The sequence below is a fragment of the Hyperolius riggenbachi genome, chromosome 11 (genome assembly GCF_040937935.1).
Source record: "Hyperolius riggenbachi isolate aHypRig1 chromosome 11, aHypRig1.pri, whole genome shotgun sequence".
Taxonomy (NCBI): domain Eukaryota; kingdom Metazoa; phylum Chordata; class Amphibia; order Anura; family Hyperoliidae; genus Hyperolius; species Hyperolius riggenbachi.
This window is the reverse complement of record NC_090656.1, coordinates 341,196-359,615: the sequence shown is the minus strand read 5'-3', so window position 1 is coordinate 359,615 and position 18,420 is coordinate 341,196. Positions and strand designations below refer to the sequence as shown.

At 48.7% G+C, this 18,420-nt stretch overlaps 1 protein-coding gene and 1 non-coding gene across 2 annotated transcripts in view; both read right to left on the bottom strand.

Moving 5' to 3' along the window:
• Window positions 1–18,420, bottom strand: part of SF3B3 (splicing factor 3b subunit 3) — a 122,359-nt gene that overhangs the window by 88,962 nt on the left and 14,977 nt on the right. Inside the window, exons 3-6 of the mRNA XM_068261446.1 lie at window positions 3,082–3,408; window positions 1,989–2,161; window positions 1,653–1,794; window positions 1,460–1,572 (exon numbers count right to left, since the gene is read on the bottom strand). Of these exons, the coding sequence (XP_068117547.1) occupies window positions 1,460–1,572; window positions 1,653–1,794; window positions 1,989–2,161; window positions 3,082–3,408 (755 nt within the window). The remainder of the gene's footprint in view (window positions 1–1,459; window positions 1,573–1,652; window positions 1,795–1,988; window positions 2,162–3,081; window positions 3,409–18,420) is intronic.
• LOC137539286 (small nucleolar RNA SNORD111) lies at window positions 1,344–1,419 on the bottom strand. Its single transcript, XR_011024986.1, has one exon. It is a non-coding gene; the product is annotated as a small nucleolar RNA SNORD111 (small nucleolar RNA).

The window sequence follows — 18,420 nt, the reverse complement described above, 5'->3', positions numbered from 1 at the left end:
AGTCCTTTCCCTCCTTCCACCAAAAGGCACAAGCCTGCTGCAGAGTGTCCCTGGCTTCAAGCTGTGCTGATGGCCCATCCATCAGGTATCGTTGATAAACACGATGGCAGAAGCAATTTAGTTGCGGAAAAGTCAGACATTCTGGCTCCCTCCCAGCAGGGGAGCTGACACGTAGCTTGAAAGAACAGTCACCTAGGAATGACCTGCTGTAAATCCCAGAGGTATATCATATTCCATAAACTGCTATATATATCATATTTTCTGTGTTGCCAGGCTGGCAGACCCTCCAAACTAACAGAGCATGATGGGCCCCATCTGGCGCTGGTTCTGAGGAAATTTTAGAACATTCTGAGGTAAAGACTGCCAGTTAGGCAGTTCGAAAGTGCCCTGATGATACCACAGGGGTCCCACCCCTCATGTTTGGTATCAGGCTGCTGGGTAAATCGAGGCAGACCTGAAAATGTTAGTAAATCTGCCCTGACCTGTACGGTTCTGTGAGATAGAGCCCATATATGGTTAGATATGATGTCTGGTCCCCAGAACAAGGGGAGGACTCATCTCATGTTCTAAGGGGGTGTGTGGCCCCGCCCTCACTCCCTCCTACTGAATCAGGGGCATAAGAATGGCAGAGGAGCCAAACTCAGTGTCCTCCACCCTGAAACATCATCCTGATCACATCTGTGCCAGCTTGAGGATATGCTGCCATCCACCTGGTCTGAACTCTGAACTGAAACAAAGGAACTTTACAAGTTTTTCCCACAATAGGACATCTTTCCACAAATCCTAAGTATTTTCTCCCTTTTATTTTTATACTGGCTATTAATGTTTCAATAATTGTTGATTTTAATAATGTACTGTATATATTATTCATATTGCTTTCAATAAACCGACGCTATCGTCATCTGTTGTTGTATCACCTACCCTATTATTCAGCATACACAGAAACTGATCCCAGGTCTCTGAAGAGACGCTACTATGGTATTGTGGTTAGCTAGACAGAATAGAGTGTGTTTAACCGTTTTTATTTGTAGATCTAGGCTCAGACAGTCAGCGAGCTCCTCTGTCCCATGGTAACAGAGGTGGTGGCAGTTATACCCTGAACTAGTGTGTAAAGTGTATTTCCGTAACCCACAGGCTCCCTTCTGGTCAGGCTGCTGCCCAAATTAAATCGATTTCCGTGCACCGATTGCGACCACAGTTTGCATGGTCTGTGTGCGGAAACCGATTGGAAGGCAATTTGCGGTCTGGCCACCAGGGCTCCTGTGACAGGTTCATTTTTAGGTCATCTCAGGAGATCTGCTGAAAATCTCTAGAGAGGATTGCAATTTTGTGTCTAGGATTTTACAGCTGATCAGAATCATTAAACCTTCTCCATGACTTGTCAGAGAAGAGACATGAAAACTCATCACATTCAGCTGTATCAGGTGATACGGTCATGTGATCGATCTGGGCAACTCACCCGCCTCCTGGGGATTGGACAACGAATATCTGGCTGGTCTCCAAAGTTCTTGTAAGTAATATAGTTTTCAGAACAGATGAGCACCCCGCTGGGGCCGTCTGAGCCTCCAGGAACTGCAGGAAAACCACAACATGTAAGAAAGCAGAACACCCATGTGAGATCACAGAAGCTGAGCAGAGACACCACCTCCCACCTGTAATCAGGAAGTTGCCATGCTCTTCTAAAGGTTCACTGTATTTCCTGACCACGTGGTTCAGCCCCAGGTCCAGCTCATAGAAGGTCAAGGTCTGCTGGGTATTAGCAGCTGCCTCCCCAGTCGGATCATTATCAGCTTCCTACAAACAAAAGCAAACTTGATATATCGAGACCACAAGAACATACTACTGTGCTGCATCACGGCGTCACCGGCTATGCGCTGCCCGTCAGATGTAAGATTCTCTCCAATCAGAAAGTCAGAGAAGAGACATGAGAATTCATCACACTGAGCAACAAACCCTCCTGGATTACGCTACAGTCACCAGCGACTCACCTCGTAGTCCATCTCCAGACAGGCAAACATGGGGTTCTCAAAGCCCACATCCACCCCCACCACATGATACACCAACGTGTTGGCTTTGTGAGCTTCCAGCGGGGAGGAGATTGTGAGACGGGCTGCTGCATCTCTGTTCAGGATGTACACCAGCTTCTGCTTTTCAATGGCACCTGAGGAAGAGCCAGAGGAAGATGGGCAGCTAAGATACACAAAGCAATGATTTCTCAAAACAACATTTTAAACCTGGATTCTATAGAGCCTTCGCACTCCCCTCGTTCCAGCGCAGTCACTCGCATTGCAGGTATTCGGCCAACTTGTCGAATACGCTTTCAGGAACCTATGTAAGTCTCCGGAAGCATGAGTGCTCCAGAAGATGGGCACATGTGCGAGCGTAACCTTGCTTGTGCTAAGTGGAGACACCGGTCTGCGTCATCTCAGGAGATCTGCTGTTAATCTCTAGAGAGGATTGCAATTCTGTATCTAGGATTTTACAACTGATCAGAATCAATAAACCTTCTCCATGACTTGTCAGAGAAGAGACATGAAAACTCATCACATTCAGCTGTATCAGGTGATCTGGTCATGTGATCGATCTGGACAACTCACCCACCTCCTGGGGATGGGAAAACGAATATCTGGCAGGTCACTATACTCAGAGGTAGGACTGCAAGGGAAAAAGTAGGTTATCTTCTCCATCTATAATCATTTCCAAGCCAGCTGTTGTGTGTGTGTGTTTCCGGCTCCCGCGAGCCTCCTCCTGCCCCGCTCTGATTGGCCACAGCTCTGTGACCGTCTTCCTCACACACGCCCCCTCCTGCCCTGCTCTGATTGGCCACGGCTCTGTGATAGTCTTCCTCACACATGCTCCCTCCTGCCCTGCTCCGATTGGCCACGGCACTGATTGGACAGCGTGCGACGTCCAGGGAGATGGCGCATGCACTCCTGCCCCTTGCAGAGTAACTCGACCAGCTAGTACAGTCATCTAATATTTACTATGAGCTTTAGACAGAAAAATAATTGCTCTAATTACAGTACTAAGAATCATTATGGAGAAGACTATTGGGTCACTTCAGCACGCCTATCCACTCACTGATCATCACAGCTCTGCCTTTGGGGTCCACGGCCAGAAACTGCCCAGGAACGATTCTCCGACAGCCACTCTTCCCGAACGTCTCCTGGTGGATCTTCTCAAACATATTTTTGGAAGGGTGATACTCCAGAATGATGATACGGCCCGAGTCGCTGCCCACCACGATGTAATCCTTTGTGCCGCCAGTCAGACGGAAAGCCATCAGTGATCGGATAACCCCAAAAACTTCCACTGTCAGCAGTGTGTGAACTTTACCAGTATTGGCATCAGGCCGGAGCAACTCTACGATCTTCCCCCGGGAAACAACAATCTCTTGTAACTTGGTTCCTAACAGCAAAATATAGTCAAATGTTATTTTTCCCCCAATATAAATTCTTCTATAAACCGTATATAAAGAAAAAGACACTTTCAGACACTCAAATACTGTTGTGCTTTACTTTAAACCCAGAGAGGTTGGGTAGAGAAGAGGATGTGTAGGTATGAGGATCACATGAAAGGAGACTGACAGCAACAGAAGAGAAAGCTATAGGAGGAGAACATAAAGCTCAGGACAGACATGAAATAATGGTCACCTAAAAAACATTTCTAGTTAATTTGTGTGACCTTTCCCGGCACAAAATGCTGCCTGGCTACCGGCCATGCAGAGTGCTTTCCTAACATTTTCAGTAGGCAATAATAAATGATCATTCATCTTAGTTCTAGTAAAATGAGACTATCGTTAAGGCTGCCATTCTCATTGCACTGCTACACATGCTTTCTGATTCACAATAACATATGAAGATCAGGTGCTCAGATTCCACTGGCCACATACCTGTCCCAGGTGTGCACATTTTGCTTTCAAACAGCTTTGTTGTATTAAAGGGAATCTTAACTGAGTGGGCTATGGATGTTTCCTTCGACACAATACCAGTTGCCTGGTTAGTCCTGCTGATCTCTTTGGCTGCAGTAGTGGCTGAATCACACACCTGAAAAAAGCATGCAGCTAATCCAGTCTGATTTCAGTCAGAGCACCTGATCTGCTGCATGCTTGTTCCGGGGCTGTGGCTGAAAGTATTAGAGACACAGGATCAGCAGGACAGCCAGGAAACTGGGATTTTAAAAGGAAAAATCCACATCATCAGTTTAGGTTCCCTTTAAAGGACAACCATCAAAGTAATTGTGTATTTCCAGAAAGCCATTAATAAATAGAAGTGACTTTGTAATAAAAGAATGCTGTTGTGAAAATAAAACTGGTCCATTTCCCCTAGCTTACCATAAAAACATTGATGGCGTCGGACAGCAGAAGAGTCCATCTTCACAGGGGACGCCGTTCTGTGAAGGGGGGCGTTTGGCACAATTTACTACTGGTCCCCAATCCTCCACAACTTGAAAGCCACACTCTTTATCAGCACATACAAAGTGATTGTGCATGCTCGCATGCTAGTGTCTGTCATTGGCTGTTTCTATGTCCTTGCCCATATTTATTCCAAAACTTCCCACCTCTGCTGGCAGATCATCCTGCGCAGCCAATGGATGAGTTATGCACACGAGCATCTGTGCGTGCGTGTTTGGAAGACCAGTAGTAGATTGTGCCATACACACACCCCCTTAACAGAACGGCATCCCCCGTGCAGATGGGCTCTTCTGCTGTCCGATGACGTCAATACTTCTATGGCACACCGTTTCTACTGTAAAGCTAGGTGAAACAGGCCAGTAATCGTTTATTACAAAGTCGTTTCTACTTATTAATGGCATTCTGGAAAACACAATACTTAAAAGGTCTCTTCCAGCGAAGGGTGAACATCTGTTCAACTCATAGAACACTAATAAAACAATATCAAAAGGACTGAAATAAAAAAAACCAGAACAGCAGCCAGTAGCCCTTCCAGGTAGTATATGGCAGATATTAGCTTGCCAAGTCCTGTTATCTGTGGTCCAGGCAAAGCTGTCAAGCTTCATTATTGATAAGCCACTAATGTATACTAGCATTTATCTTTCATAGGATCTTCACCATATTGGCTCACTATTCTAATTATGTGGGCGTTTTCCAATTGGATGCCAGATGTATCCTGGCTGCCCTAGAAACGTGTTGTGCAACTCTGATCTAGGAATTAAAGCTGTTAAAGCGGATCAGGGATGAAAAAATAAATAAAAATACATACATACATATATACATACATATACACATATATATATATATATATATTAAAGTTTACATAGTTTACACAGTGATACAATGAGGGCAGCCATGTTCCGTTTGTCACATTGTCACAGGCTGAGGGCTGGAGATGCTATCAGCTTGCCTGTGTGTAAATTCACTCCCCTCTGCCTCTGAAATCTCTGGCTAGTAACCTCCTCCTCCTCCTCCTCCTGCCCAGACTGAGCTCCCATAAGCCCTTGCTACAATGCCAAGGCACAAAAGGAGCTGTGGGCGAGGCTTGTTTAGTTTATAGGGAATTAGGGTATAAAAAAAAAAGTATTTGGCTTGAGGAATGCCCTATAAACTATATGAAAGGAACACAATTATGCAATGAGTAAAAGTTTATCTCGAATCCACTTTAAGGCCTCTTGCACACTGCACGCGATTCCAATTCAGATTCCGCTTTTTAAAGAGACACTGAAGCGAAAAAAAATGATGATATTATGATTTGAAGAAATTTAAGAAATAAAACATTAAGATCAGATACATCAGTGTAATTGTTTCCAGTACAGGAAGAGTTGAGAAACTCCAGTTGTTATCTCTTTGCAAACAAGCCATTAAAGGGAAGGTTCAGGGAGGGTGGAGAAAAAATAAAAATCAATTTCCACTTACCTGGGGCTTCCTCCAGCCCGTGGCAGGTAGGAGGTGCCCTCGCTGCCGCTCCGCAGGCTCCCGGTGGTCTCTGGTGGCCGACCCGACCTGGCCAGGCCGGCTGCCAGGTCGGGCTCTTCTGCGCTCCAAGTCCTGGCACTTCTGCGTCCCACGCCGGCGCTCTGACGTCATCGAACGTCCGCCGGGCTGTACTGCGCATGCGCAGTACAGCCCGGTGGACGTCCGATGATGTCAGGGCGCCGGCGTGGGACGCAGAAGTGCCAGGACTTGGAGCGCAGAAGAGCCCGACCTGGCAGCCGGCCTGGCCAGGTCGGGTCGGCCACCAGAGACCACCGGGAGCCTGCGGAGCGGCAGCGAGGGCACCTCCTACCTGCCACGGGCTGGAGGAAGCCCCAGGTAAGTGGAAATTGATTTTTATTTTTTCTCCACCCTCCCTGAACCTTCCCTTTAAGATCTCCGACTAAGTTAGTCGTGGAGAGGGCTGTTATCTGACTTATTATCTCAACTGTTCCTGGACTATTTACTTTTCCTCTGCTAGAGGAGAGGTCATTACTTCACAGACTGCTCTGAAAGACTCATTTTGAATGCTGAGTGTTGTGTAATCTGCACATATTATAGAATAATGCAATGTTAGAAAAAACACTATATACCTGAAAATAAAAGTATGAGAATATTTTCTTTGCTGCTAATCTTCTAGTAATTATTAATAGTACACAACCAATTCACTATATCATATATTTTTTTCGCTTCAGTGTCTCTTTAATCAGTTTTTACATCCAATTCAGATTCTGATTTGCAGTTTGCTCCCTGCACACTGCAAATCGGAATCTGAATCGGATGTAAAAACTGATTAAAAAGCGGAATCTGAATCGGAATCGCGTGCAGTGTGCAAGAGGCCTAAACTTGTTGCCAAATAAAAAAGCCTGTTAGGTCTTTTGTTAAAGATTCACCAATAACATGAGATCAGGCTAGTAATAGCATTAATATCACACTTTCCCCATAGGGCTTAGGCCACAAGTACCAAAGGACATAATTACAACGGTGTAGTATAGTAATAGCATTACCAGGACTGTGGTGCTGAACAACGGAAGCACCACATGCGTTTCCCTCCTCTCTGCATCCTCTAACAATAGAGCAGAATTTGGAAGAAAACAGCATTCAGTATGCAGGGAGCTTAAAGTGAACTCACAGTGAGTTATATGGAGGCCACCATATTCATTTCCTTTTACCAGTTGCCTGGCCAATCCTGGTGATCTTCTGGCGTCAGTAGTGTCTGAGGTCCAACCCTGAAACAAGCATGCAGCTAATGCAATCAGACTTTACTCAGAGCACCTGATCTGCTGCATGCTTGTTCAGGGTCTATAGCTAAACGTATTAGACACTGAATCAGGGGACAGCCAGGTAACCTGCATTGTTTAAAAGGGTGAAAAAATATGGCAGCCTCCATATCCCTCACACCTTGTCCTATGTAAGATTTTCCTGTAGGGGGAGTGTCAGTGAGGGGTATCTGACAAATGCTGAGGGCTGGTACACACTAGGAGCATTTTCACCTCCATTGCCGTCTCTTGTGCTCCTATTCCAGTTTTACTGTTATACTAAGGCTGGTTTCACACCAGGACGTTGCGTGTTAGGGGACGTTATGGTCGCACAACGTGCCCCTAACGCAACGCCTGGTGCTCTCTGCTTTGGACGTCAGAGCGAGCCGCGTTGTGCAACTCACTCTGGCGTCCGTGATGCGTACTCTTGGACGCATGCGGCATCACGTGGGCCCGCCGGCCAATCGCCGCACAGAGCGGCCGCTCCAGGAAGTAAACACTGCACGTCACTGAGTGCAGTGAATATTAATTAGCCATGTGCCTGGCCGCTCTCCGCTCCTCCCCAACATGACTGAGCATGTGCAAACAGTCTAACGCGGCTCTGCCGCTTACAAAGTACTGCATGCAGTACGTTATATTATGGCGCAGCGTTACTATGTAACACAACGTGGGCACTGTGAACAGCCCATTGATTTTTCATTAGTGTGCGGTGGGGTGCGTTACAGGCTGCACTAACGTGCGCCTGTAACGTCCCACTGTGAAACCAGCCTAAAGCTAATGAAGTACCCAGAACAAAGACTGTATTTTGCATTGCTTCTAGCGGCCCATTGGGTTACTACTCCCAACTGGCAGAAAGCGGTTCTTCCCTTTGATCGGTTTGTCTCTCGAGTAGATACAATTAGAGACGTTGATAGGCTTTTCCATGTCATTTCCTCTGGGAGAAATTGAGTACAAACTGGGCTGACTGGAATGAGCACAGATCCCAGGAGTTGGGGATCTTATCACCCATGTCCCCCTTTCTCTGGGCTGGGCGCTATTATTCCATGTTCGCATGCAGTATTTTGCACTATATTTTTGGAGGGTTGGTCAGGTGGTCGGTTGGTTCGCCTGGAATCAGTTTGAGGGTTTTATTGATATGTTATTACTTTGTCTGATTCATTAATTTGATGGCCTACTAGAAGACTTATGCTGGGTATACACTTTGCGCTTATGCGCAGGCACGTGGATCGATTCCCGCTCGTCCCCGCGGGCAGTTCCTTATCAGCAGCTCGTTTCTTCCACTGTCCACCTGCGGGGATCGAGCGCGGAGTCGATCCGCTGCGGGGATCGGACAGGTTAATTATCAATCGAGCCATCAGCGGCTGATAACTATTGCGCCATGTATGCCCAGCATAACTGTAATACTTTCATACTGCATTTGTCTTGATGATCTCTATACTGAATATATTTGTCAATATTTTGTATGTTATACTTTGGCATACTTGTTGCTGCTATTTTATACTTGTTAATAAAACCCCTTTGTATGGTAGAGGAAGAAAGCCCTTAAAAAAAAAATAAAAAAAAAAAAAATAGCACCTCCCACAGCAAAATTTGAAAAAGTATAACAAAAATCTTTATTCAACATTGGGTATATTAATAATCACAGTACTGATGATTCAATTAAGAATAAAACCATTTAAAAACCAAGCAAATATTCCAACATGATCCCTGCTGCATATGAAACAATCACTCTCAATGCAATATATTGTATAATGACCCAATGCTGCTGTCAGATATAACACCCCACAGTAGGCTCAATATTGGGCCCAACAGGGGGAGAACCCGGGTTCAGTATACAACCTAGTGTGATGCAGGACCAATAACCACCTGTGCAATAATACAAAAACCCACACTAACAAATATCGCATATATAAGATTATGAAATAAAGTGCACAATTGCCATCCAAGTATATAGTAATACTAGTGATAAGATGCCTAGTAAAATATTAAGGCAAAGGAGCAGCCCATAGGAAAAAGCATAAAGTGGAGGAGTGCAAAAAGTAGGAGATACTTAGCCCAGAAATGGTGAAGCCAATCTCAGCAGCACAGCAGGGAACAAGGAATCCCCTCAGAGGACAAGATCCCACTAGTTCCGCGAGAGTCACCTCAGCACAGCAGGGAACAAGGAATCCCCTCAGAGGACAAGATCCCACTAGTTCCGCGAGAGTCACCTCAGCACAGCAGGGAACAAGGAATCCCCTCAGAGGACAAGATCCCACTAGTTCCGCGAGAGTCACCTCAGCACAGCAGGGAACAAGGAATCCCCTCAGAGGACAAGATCCCACTAGTTCCGCGAGAGTCACCTCAGCACAGCAGGGAACAAGGAATCCCCTCAGAGGACAAGATCCCACTAGTTCCGCGAGAGTCACCTCAGCACAGCAGGGAACAAGGAATCCCCTCAGAGGACAAGATCCCACTAGTTCCGCGAGAGTCACCTCAGCACAGCAGGGAACAAGGAATCCCCTCAGAGGACAAGATCCCACTAGTTCCGCGAGAGTCACCTCAGCACAGCAGGGAACAAGGAATCCCCTCAGAGGACAAGATCCCACTAGTTCCGCGAGAGTCACCTCAGCACAGCAGGGAACAAGGAATCCCCTCAGAGGACAAGATCCCACTAGTTCCGCGAGAGTCACCTCAGCACAGCAGGGAACAAGGAATCCCCTCAGAGGACAAGATCCCACTAGTTCCGCGAGAGTCACCTCAGCACAGCAGGGAACAAGGAATCCCCTCAGAGGACAAGATCCCACTAGTTCCGCGAGAGTCACCTCAGCACAGCAGGGAACAAGGAATCCCCTCAGAGGACAAGATCCCACTAGTTCCGCGAGAGTCACCTCAGCACAGCAGGGAACAAGGAATCCCCTCAGAGGACAAGATCCCACTAGTTCCGCGAGAGTCACCTCAGCACAGCAGGGAACAAGGAATCCCCTCAGAGGACAAGATCCCACTAGTTCCGCGAGAGTCACCTCAGCACAGCAGGGAACAAGGAATCCCCTCAGAGGACAAGATCCCACTAGTTCCGCGAGAGTCACCTCAGCACAGCAGGGAACAAGGAATCCCCTCAGAGGACAAGATCCCACTAGTTCCGCGAGAGTCACCTCAGCACAGCAGGGAACAAGGAATCCCCTCAGAGGACAAGATCCCACTAGTTCCGCGAGAGTCACCTCAGCACAGCAGGGAACAAGGAATCCCCTCAGAGGACAAGATCCCACTAGTTCCGCAAGAGTCACCTCGCTTTATCAAGGAGAGAGGATGCCAAGGGGAACAGGAGGGGATTCCTTGTTCCCTGCTGTGCTGAGGTGACTCTCGCGGAACTAGTGGGATCTTGTCCTCTGAGGGGATTCCTTGTTCCCTGCTGTGCTGAGGTGACTCTCGCGGAACTAGTGGGATCTTGTCCTCTGAGGGGATTCCTTGTTCCCTGCTGTGCTGAGGTGACTCTTGCGGAACTAGTGCAGTGTTCTCCCCAGGGCTAATTAGGTGGGCGGGCCGCCCGGCTGATTTGAAACCCCGCCCGCCTGTTGTCATGTGCTTGCCTAGCTTCAGCAATGGACCTTTTTAAACTGCACATAGGAGCGCTCCATTACCTTCTTTCAATCAGCGCCAGCTCTCGCATGCTCAATAGCGAAAGCTGAGGCTGTACACTGCAGGAGCGCTCCTCTGCCTGTCACCCCGAGCTTTCTGGTGAGGCAGGGATTGGCTGGGCAGGCTTTCTGACGACACAGGGATTGGCTGGGCGGGTTGTAAGGGGCGGGACTCCTGCTTCCATTCTCCCTCCCGCGTCTGCCCTCCACGAGAAGTAGGATCTATGTATTGGCGGCCTCTCTCTCTTGTCAATGAGAAGAGAGAGGCAGCCAAGCACGCACACACATCCCTGGGCATTATCAGCAGCCTGCAGGAGTGAGATGAGAGCCACGTGGGTCCAGCAGTCCAGGACAGCCGCAGAGCTGCTAATCAATTATCTCCTTCCTCCCCCAGACTGCAGGTAAACATGCCAGAGAATGAAAACAGCAGCTGCTGGTCTAATCCAGCTGGGGGGAGACACGGAGCAGGAGAAGTGATGCCCCTTCAGAGCTCTGCATGTTTTTTTCACTTTCAGTTTGGGGGCAGAGGAGACGCAGCCATGCAGAGCATGTTCAGTGACAGGCTGTAAGGCAGCGTCCTGTGCACTCCTCTCCTGCTGTGTCTGCATCTTCCCCAGGCCCCAGCTTGTATCTGTCTGTAGTGATGTGCTCCCCCTCCCCCTTCACTCTGTGGGAAGTTAGTGGACCTGAACTCTTGCACAGGACAGAAGAAAAACAGAGAAATGCACCCTGTATTTAGAGAAATAAGCCTGAGTAATTGGATCTCTTCCTGTGTCACATGACTGCCATTTCAGATGGGGCAGATATGCTCATTTGAAAGCACTGGATGTAAACCCTGTCTGCTTCCAAGAAAGCAGGAACTAGAAACTGCAGATTTATTTTAGGATTTGCATCAGCTGTAACAAAAATGCTTTTATTTAAAGGTTGCTTGCTAAATTATGCTGTTGCACATCTTTTAGAGCATAGAGGAAGTTCTAAGTTCAGGTCGGCTTAAAAAGGGACCTGGGCTCCTTAATCTGAAACAATGCTAATGCTAGGTACACACAATGCACTTATCTGACAGATTTACTGTCAGATCGATTATTCCCAACCTGTCTGATCTGATTTCTGCACAATTTCCTATAGAAGTGAACAGAAAATTGGAAATCAGATCGGACATGTTGGAAATTGTCGATCTGACAGTAAATCTGTCAGAAAATTGCATTGTGTGTACTTAGCAGGTACATCGGCTTGCCTCCTCATCCTCCTTTTATTTTGTAAGCATAGTTGCACTGGCCCTGCATCCCCCCCCCCCCCCCCCCCCTTCGCCACCCGGCTACTTTTTCATGCCACCCGGCTGGGAAAAATTTCTGGGGAGAACACTGTAGTGGGATCTTGTCCTCTGAGGGGATTCCTTGTTCCCTGCTGTGCTGAGGTGACTCTCGCGGAACTAGTGGGATCTTGTCCTCTGAGGGGATTCCTTGTTCCCTGCTGTGCTGAGGTGACTCTCGCGGAACTAGTGGGATCTTGTCCTCTGAGGGGATTCCTTGTTCCCTGCTGTGCTGAGGTGACTCTCGCGGAACTAGTGGGATCTTGTCCTCTGAGGGGATTCCTTGTTCCCTGCTGTGCTGAGGTGACTCTCGCGGAACTAGTGGGATCTTGTCCTCTGAGGGGATTCCTTGTTCCCTGCTGTGCTGAGGTGACTCTCGCGGAACTAGTGGGATCTTGTCCTCTGAGGGGATTCCTTGTTCCCTGCTGTGCTGAGGTGACTCTCGCGGAACTAGTGGGATCTTGTCCTCTGAGGGGATTCCTTGTTCCCTGCTGTGCTGAGGTGACTCTCGCGGAACTAGTGGGATCTTGTCCTCTGAGGGGATTCCTTGTTCCCTGCTGTGCTGAGGTGACTCTCGCGGAACTAGTGGGATCTTGTCCTCTGAGGGGATTCCTTGTTCCCTGCTGTGCTGAGGTGACTCTCGCGGAACTAGTGGGATCTTGTCCTCTGAGGGGATTCCTTGTTCCCTGCTGTGCTGAGGTGACTCTCGCGGAACTAGTGGGATCTTGTCCTCTGAGGGGATTCCTTGTTCCCTGCTGTGCTGAGGTGACTCTTGCGGAACTAGTGGGATCTTGTCCTCTGAGGGGATTCCTTGTTCCCTGCTGTGCTGAGGTGACTCTCGCGGAACTAGTGGGATCTTGTCCTCTGAGGGGATTCCTTGTTCCCTGCTGTGCTGAGGTGACTCTCGTGGAACTAGTGGGATCTTGTCCTCGGAGGGGATTCCTTGTTCCCTGCTGTGCTGAGGTGACTCTCGCGGAACTAGTGGGATCTTGTCCTCTGAGGGGATTCCTTGTTCCCTGCTGTGCTGAGGTGACTCTCGCGGAACTAGTGGGATCTTGTCCTCTGAGGGGATTCCTTGTTCCCTGCTGTGCTGAGGTGACTCTCGTGGAACTAGTGGGATCTTGTCCTCTGAGGGGATTCCTTGTTCCCTGCTGTGCTGAGGTGACTCTCGCGGAACTAGTGGGATCTTGTCCTCTGAGGGGATTCCTTGTTCCCTGCTGTGCTGAGGTGACTCTCGCGGAACTAGTGGGATCTTGTCCTCTGAGGGGATTCCTTGTTCCCTGCTGTGCTGAGGTGACTCTTGCGGAACTAGTGGGATCTTGTCCTCTGAGGGGATTCCTTGTTCCCTGCTGTGCTGAGGTGACTCTCGTGGAACTAGTGGGATCTTGTCCTCGGAGGGGATTCCTTGTTCCCTGCTGTGCTGAGGTGACTCTCGCGGAACTAGTGGGATCTTGTCCTCTGAGGGGATTCCTTGTTCCCTGCTGTGCTGAGGTGACTCTCGCGGAACTAGTGGGATCTTGTCCTCTGAGGGGATTCCTTGTTCCCTGCTGTGCTGAGGTGACTCTCGTGGAACTAGTGGGATCTTGTCCTCTGAGGGGATTCCTTGTTCCCTGCTGTGCTGAGGTGACTCTCGCGGAACTAGTGGGATCTTGTCCTCTGAGGGGATTCCTTGTTCCCTGCTGTGCTGAGGTGACTCTCGCGGAACTAGTGGGATCTTGTCCTCTGAGGGGATTCCTTGTTCCCTGCTGTGCTGAGGTGACTCTCGCGGAACTAGTGGGATCTTGTCCTCTGAGGGGATTCCTTGTTCCCTGCTGTGCTGAGGTGACTCTCGCGGAACTAGTGGGATCTTGTCCTCTGAGGGGATTCCTTGTTCCCTGCTGTGCTGAGGTGACTCTTGCGGAACTAGTGGGATCTTGTCCTCTGAGGGGATTCCTTGTTCCCTGCTGTGCTGCTGAGATTGACTTCACCATTTCTGGGCTAAGTATCTCCTACTTTTTGCACTTCTCCACTTTATGCTTTTTCCTATGGGCTGCTCCTTTGCCTTAATATTTTACTAGGCATCTTATCACTAGTATTACTATATACTTGGATAGCAATTGTGCACTTTATTTCATAATCTTATATATGCGATATTTGTTAGTGTGGGTTTTTGTATTATTGCACAGGTGGTTATTGGTCCTGCATCACACTAGGTTGTATACTGAACCCGGGTTCTCCCCCTGTTGGGCCCAATATTGAGCCTACTGTGGGGTGTTATATCTGACAGCAGCATTGGGTCATTATACAATATATTGCATTTACAGTGATTGTTTCATATGCAGCAGGGATCATGTTGGAATATTTGCTTGGTTTTTTAAATGGTTTTATTCTTAATTGAATCATCAGTAATTACCGCCCAGTCTCTCTCCTTCCCTTTGCCTCCAAACTTCTGGAACGCCACATTTACTCAGAGTTGTCTAACTTTCTCTCTGCTAATTCCCAGTTGGACCCCTTCCAGTCTGGCTTCCGCCCTCAACACTCTACGGAAACCGTTCTCACTAAGGTTGCCAATGACCTCCTAGCTGCTAAAGCCAAAGGCAGATTTTCGGTACTAATACTCCTAGATCTGTTCTCTGCCTTCGACACTGTTGATCATACCCTACTTCTCCAGACCCTCTCAACACTGGGAATCAAGGGCCTAGCACACTCATGGCTCAACTCTTACCTGTCTGGACGTTCTTTCATGGTCTCCTATGCCAATACCAACTCCTCTCCACGCCCACTGTCTGAGGGAGTACCACAAGGGTCAGTCCTTGGACCCCTCCTCTTTTCCATTTACACCCATGGCCTGGGACAGATAATAAGCTCTTTTGGGTTTCAATATCACCTCTATGCTGATGACACCCAAATTTATTGTTCTGCCCCAGACCTCTCCACACTACTATCAAAAATCCCCGAATGTCTATCTGCTGTATCTACATTTATGTCATCCCGCTTCCTTAAACTCAATATGAGCAAAACGGAGATTGTGATATTTCCACCTTCGCTCTCTGTTCCACCTCCCATTGTCACAATCAATGTAGATAACACCCCAATAGCATCAACCCCCAAAGCTCGTTGCCTGGGGGTAACTCTGGACTCTGAGCTCTCCTTTAACCTCCTTAGCGGTATGGACGACTATATACGTCCATCACCGCCGGAGGTCGCTGCTCAGGCCCTGCTGGGCCGATTTTTGTGAAATAAAGAGCAGCACACGCAGCCGGCACTTTGCCAGCCGTGTGTGCTGCCTGATCGCCGCCGCTCTGCGGCGATCCGCCGCGAGCAGCGGCGAAAGAGGGTCCCCCCAGCCGCCCGAGCCCTGCGCAGCCGGAACAAAAGTTCCGGCCAGTGCTAAGGGCTGGATCGGAGGCGGCTGACGTCAGGACGTCGGCTGACGTCCATGACATCACTCCGCTCGTCGCTATGGCGACGAGGTAAGCAAAACAAGGAAGGCTGCTCATTGCGGCCTTCCTTGTGTATTCTGGTCGCCGGAGGCGATCAGAATGCCGCTTCCGGAGCGCCCTCTAGTGGGCTTTCATGCATGAAACAGTTTTTTTTTTAATTTAAAAAAAACCCCTCCCGCAGCCGCCCTGGCGATCTTAATAGAACGCCAGGGAGGTCAAACCACATATTAACACTTTACCTACCTCCTGCTACTTCCATCTCAAAAACATTTCCAGAATCCGTCCCTTCCTTTCACAAGAAGCAACTAAAATGCTTGTGCATGCCCTAATCATCTCCCGTCTTGACTACTGCAACACCCTACTCTGTGGTCTACCGAAAAGCAGACTGGCACCTCTCCAATCCCTACTAAACTCTGCGGCCCGTCTCATCCACCTCTCTTCTAGATCCTGAGGCAGCCCCTCTCTGCCAATCCCTCCATTGGCTACTAGTTGCCCAAAGGATCCAGTTTAAACTTCTCACACTTGCATACAAAGCTCTACACAAGCTGTCGCCTCCATACATTTCCTCTTTAATCTCCAGATACCTCCCCGCCCGGACCCTCCGTTCCTCACAGGAGACCCTTTTGTCCTCCAGCCTAGTCACCTCCTCTCACTCTCGCATCCAAGAATTCTCATAGGCTGTCCCTTTCCTTTGGAACTCCCTCCCTCAACCGGTTCGTCATGCCACGAGTCTGGAAACCTTCAAACGTACTCTGAAAACCCACCTGTTCAGACAAGCCTATAATTTGCTCTAGGCAGCACTGAAGGCACACTGGCTCACCCACTAATCCTTGTGTTTCCTCCCCACTACCCTCTAGATTGTAAGCCCGCAAGGGCCGGGACCTCCTCCTAGTGTTTCTCATACTGCTGTTATTTTAACATATGTATATGTACCAACTACACAGTAACTATGTATGTATCTGTATTTATTCTATACAATGTCATGACTGTACAGTGTCTTGTATTTCTTATGTATATTTGTTCCCCATTATTTGTTTGTATTATGTACAGCGCTATGGAAGATGCTGGCGCTATATAAATAAATAATAATAATCAGTACTGTGATTATTAATATACCCAATGTTGAATAAAGATTTTTGTTATACTTTTTCAAATTTTGCTGTGGGAGGTGCTTTTTTTTAAGGGCTTTCTTCCTCTACCATATAATTGCTCTTGATTTGAGCCCTAGCACACACAGTTATTTGGTTGAGGTGTTGCAGACACTCCCTAGAAACTATTAATAAAACCCCTTTGAACACTAAAAGACATTCATTTCCGGGACAAAGAGTGCATTACCTGTTTGTCTGCATACACAAAATGAGAAGACAAAAACGCATACAAAAAATTGCGATTACATGTTATAAGACAATACACATTACAATACAAAAAGTGAGATTACATAGTTTTCCAATGAAAACCGCAACAGTTTTTAGTATTATATCTAACAGATACACTTTTAAAGGATACCAGAGCTGAGGAATATAGGAGAAATGGTGGGAGCTGGCATGTATGGTGAGCCATCCTAATGTCCAACGCTCCCATCATTCTCTTCTCTGCCCCTCCGATGTTGCCAATCGTATTACAGCAAGCAACCGTAGCCGGGAGCACTCTGCGTGTGATGTCACGAATATGTCACATGCACGCACACAGCACTCCCGGCCGCAGTTGCACGCTGTGGGATGCATGAAGCAGGGCCAGCACAGCCGCAGTGATTCCCGACCTGGAAGAGAGTGCCAGGGGGCAATTAGCAGCATCGGAAGGGCACAAAGGAGAGCGGGGAGGTGAGTTGGGCATCAGGACGGGTCGCCATACAGGCCAGCTCCCCCCGATTCTCCTATATACTTCAGGACGGGTCGCCATACAGGCCAGCTCCCCCCCGATTCTCCTATATACTTCAGGACGGGTCGCCATACAGGCCAGCTCCCCCGATTCTCCTATATACTTCAGGACGGGTCGCCATACAGGCCAGCTCCCCCGATTCTCCTATATACTTCAGGACGGGTCGCTATACAGGCCAGCTCCCCCCGATTCTCCTATATACTTCAGGACGGGTCACCATACAGGCCAGCTCCCCCGATTCTCCTATATACTTCAGGACGGGTCGCCATACAGGCCAGCTCCCCCCGATTCTCCTATATACTTCAGGACGGGTCGCCATACAGGCCAGCTCCCCCGATTCTCCTATATACTTCAGGACGGGTCGCTATACAGGCCAGCTCCCCCCGATTCTCCTATATACTTCAGGACGGGTCACCATACAGGCCAGCTCCCCCCGATTCTCCTATATACTTCAGGACGGGTCGCCATACAGGCCAGCTCCCCCGATTCTCCTATATACTTCAGGACGGGTCGCTATACAGGCCAGCTCCCCCCGATTCTCCTATATACTTCAGGACGGGTCACCATACAGGCCAGCTCCCCCCGATTCTCCTATATACTTCAGGACGGGTCGCCATACAGGCCAGCTCCCCCCGATTCTCCTATATACTTCAGGACGGGTCGCCATACAGGCCAGCTCCCCCCGATTCTCCTATATACTTCAGGACGGGTCGCCATACAGGCCAGCTCCCCCGATTCTCCTATATACTTCAGGACGGGTCACCATACAGGCCAGCTCCCCCCGATTCTCCTATATACTTCAGGACGGGTCGCTATACAGGCCAGCTCCCCCCGATTCTCCTATATACTTCAGGACGGGTCGCCATACAGGCCAGCTCCCCCCGATTCTCCTATATACTTCAGGACGGGTCGCCATACAGGCCAGCTCCCCCCGATTCTCCTATATACTTCAGGACGGGTCGCCATACAGGCCAGCTCCCCCCGATTCTCCTATATACTTCAGGAC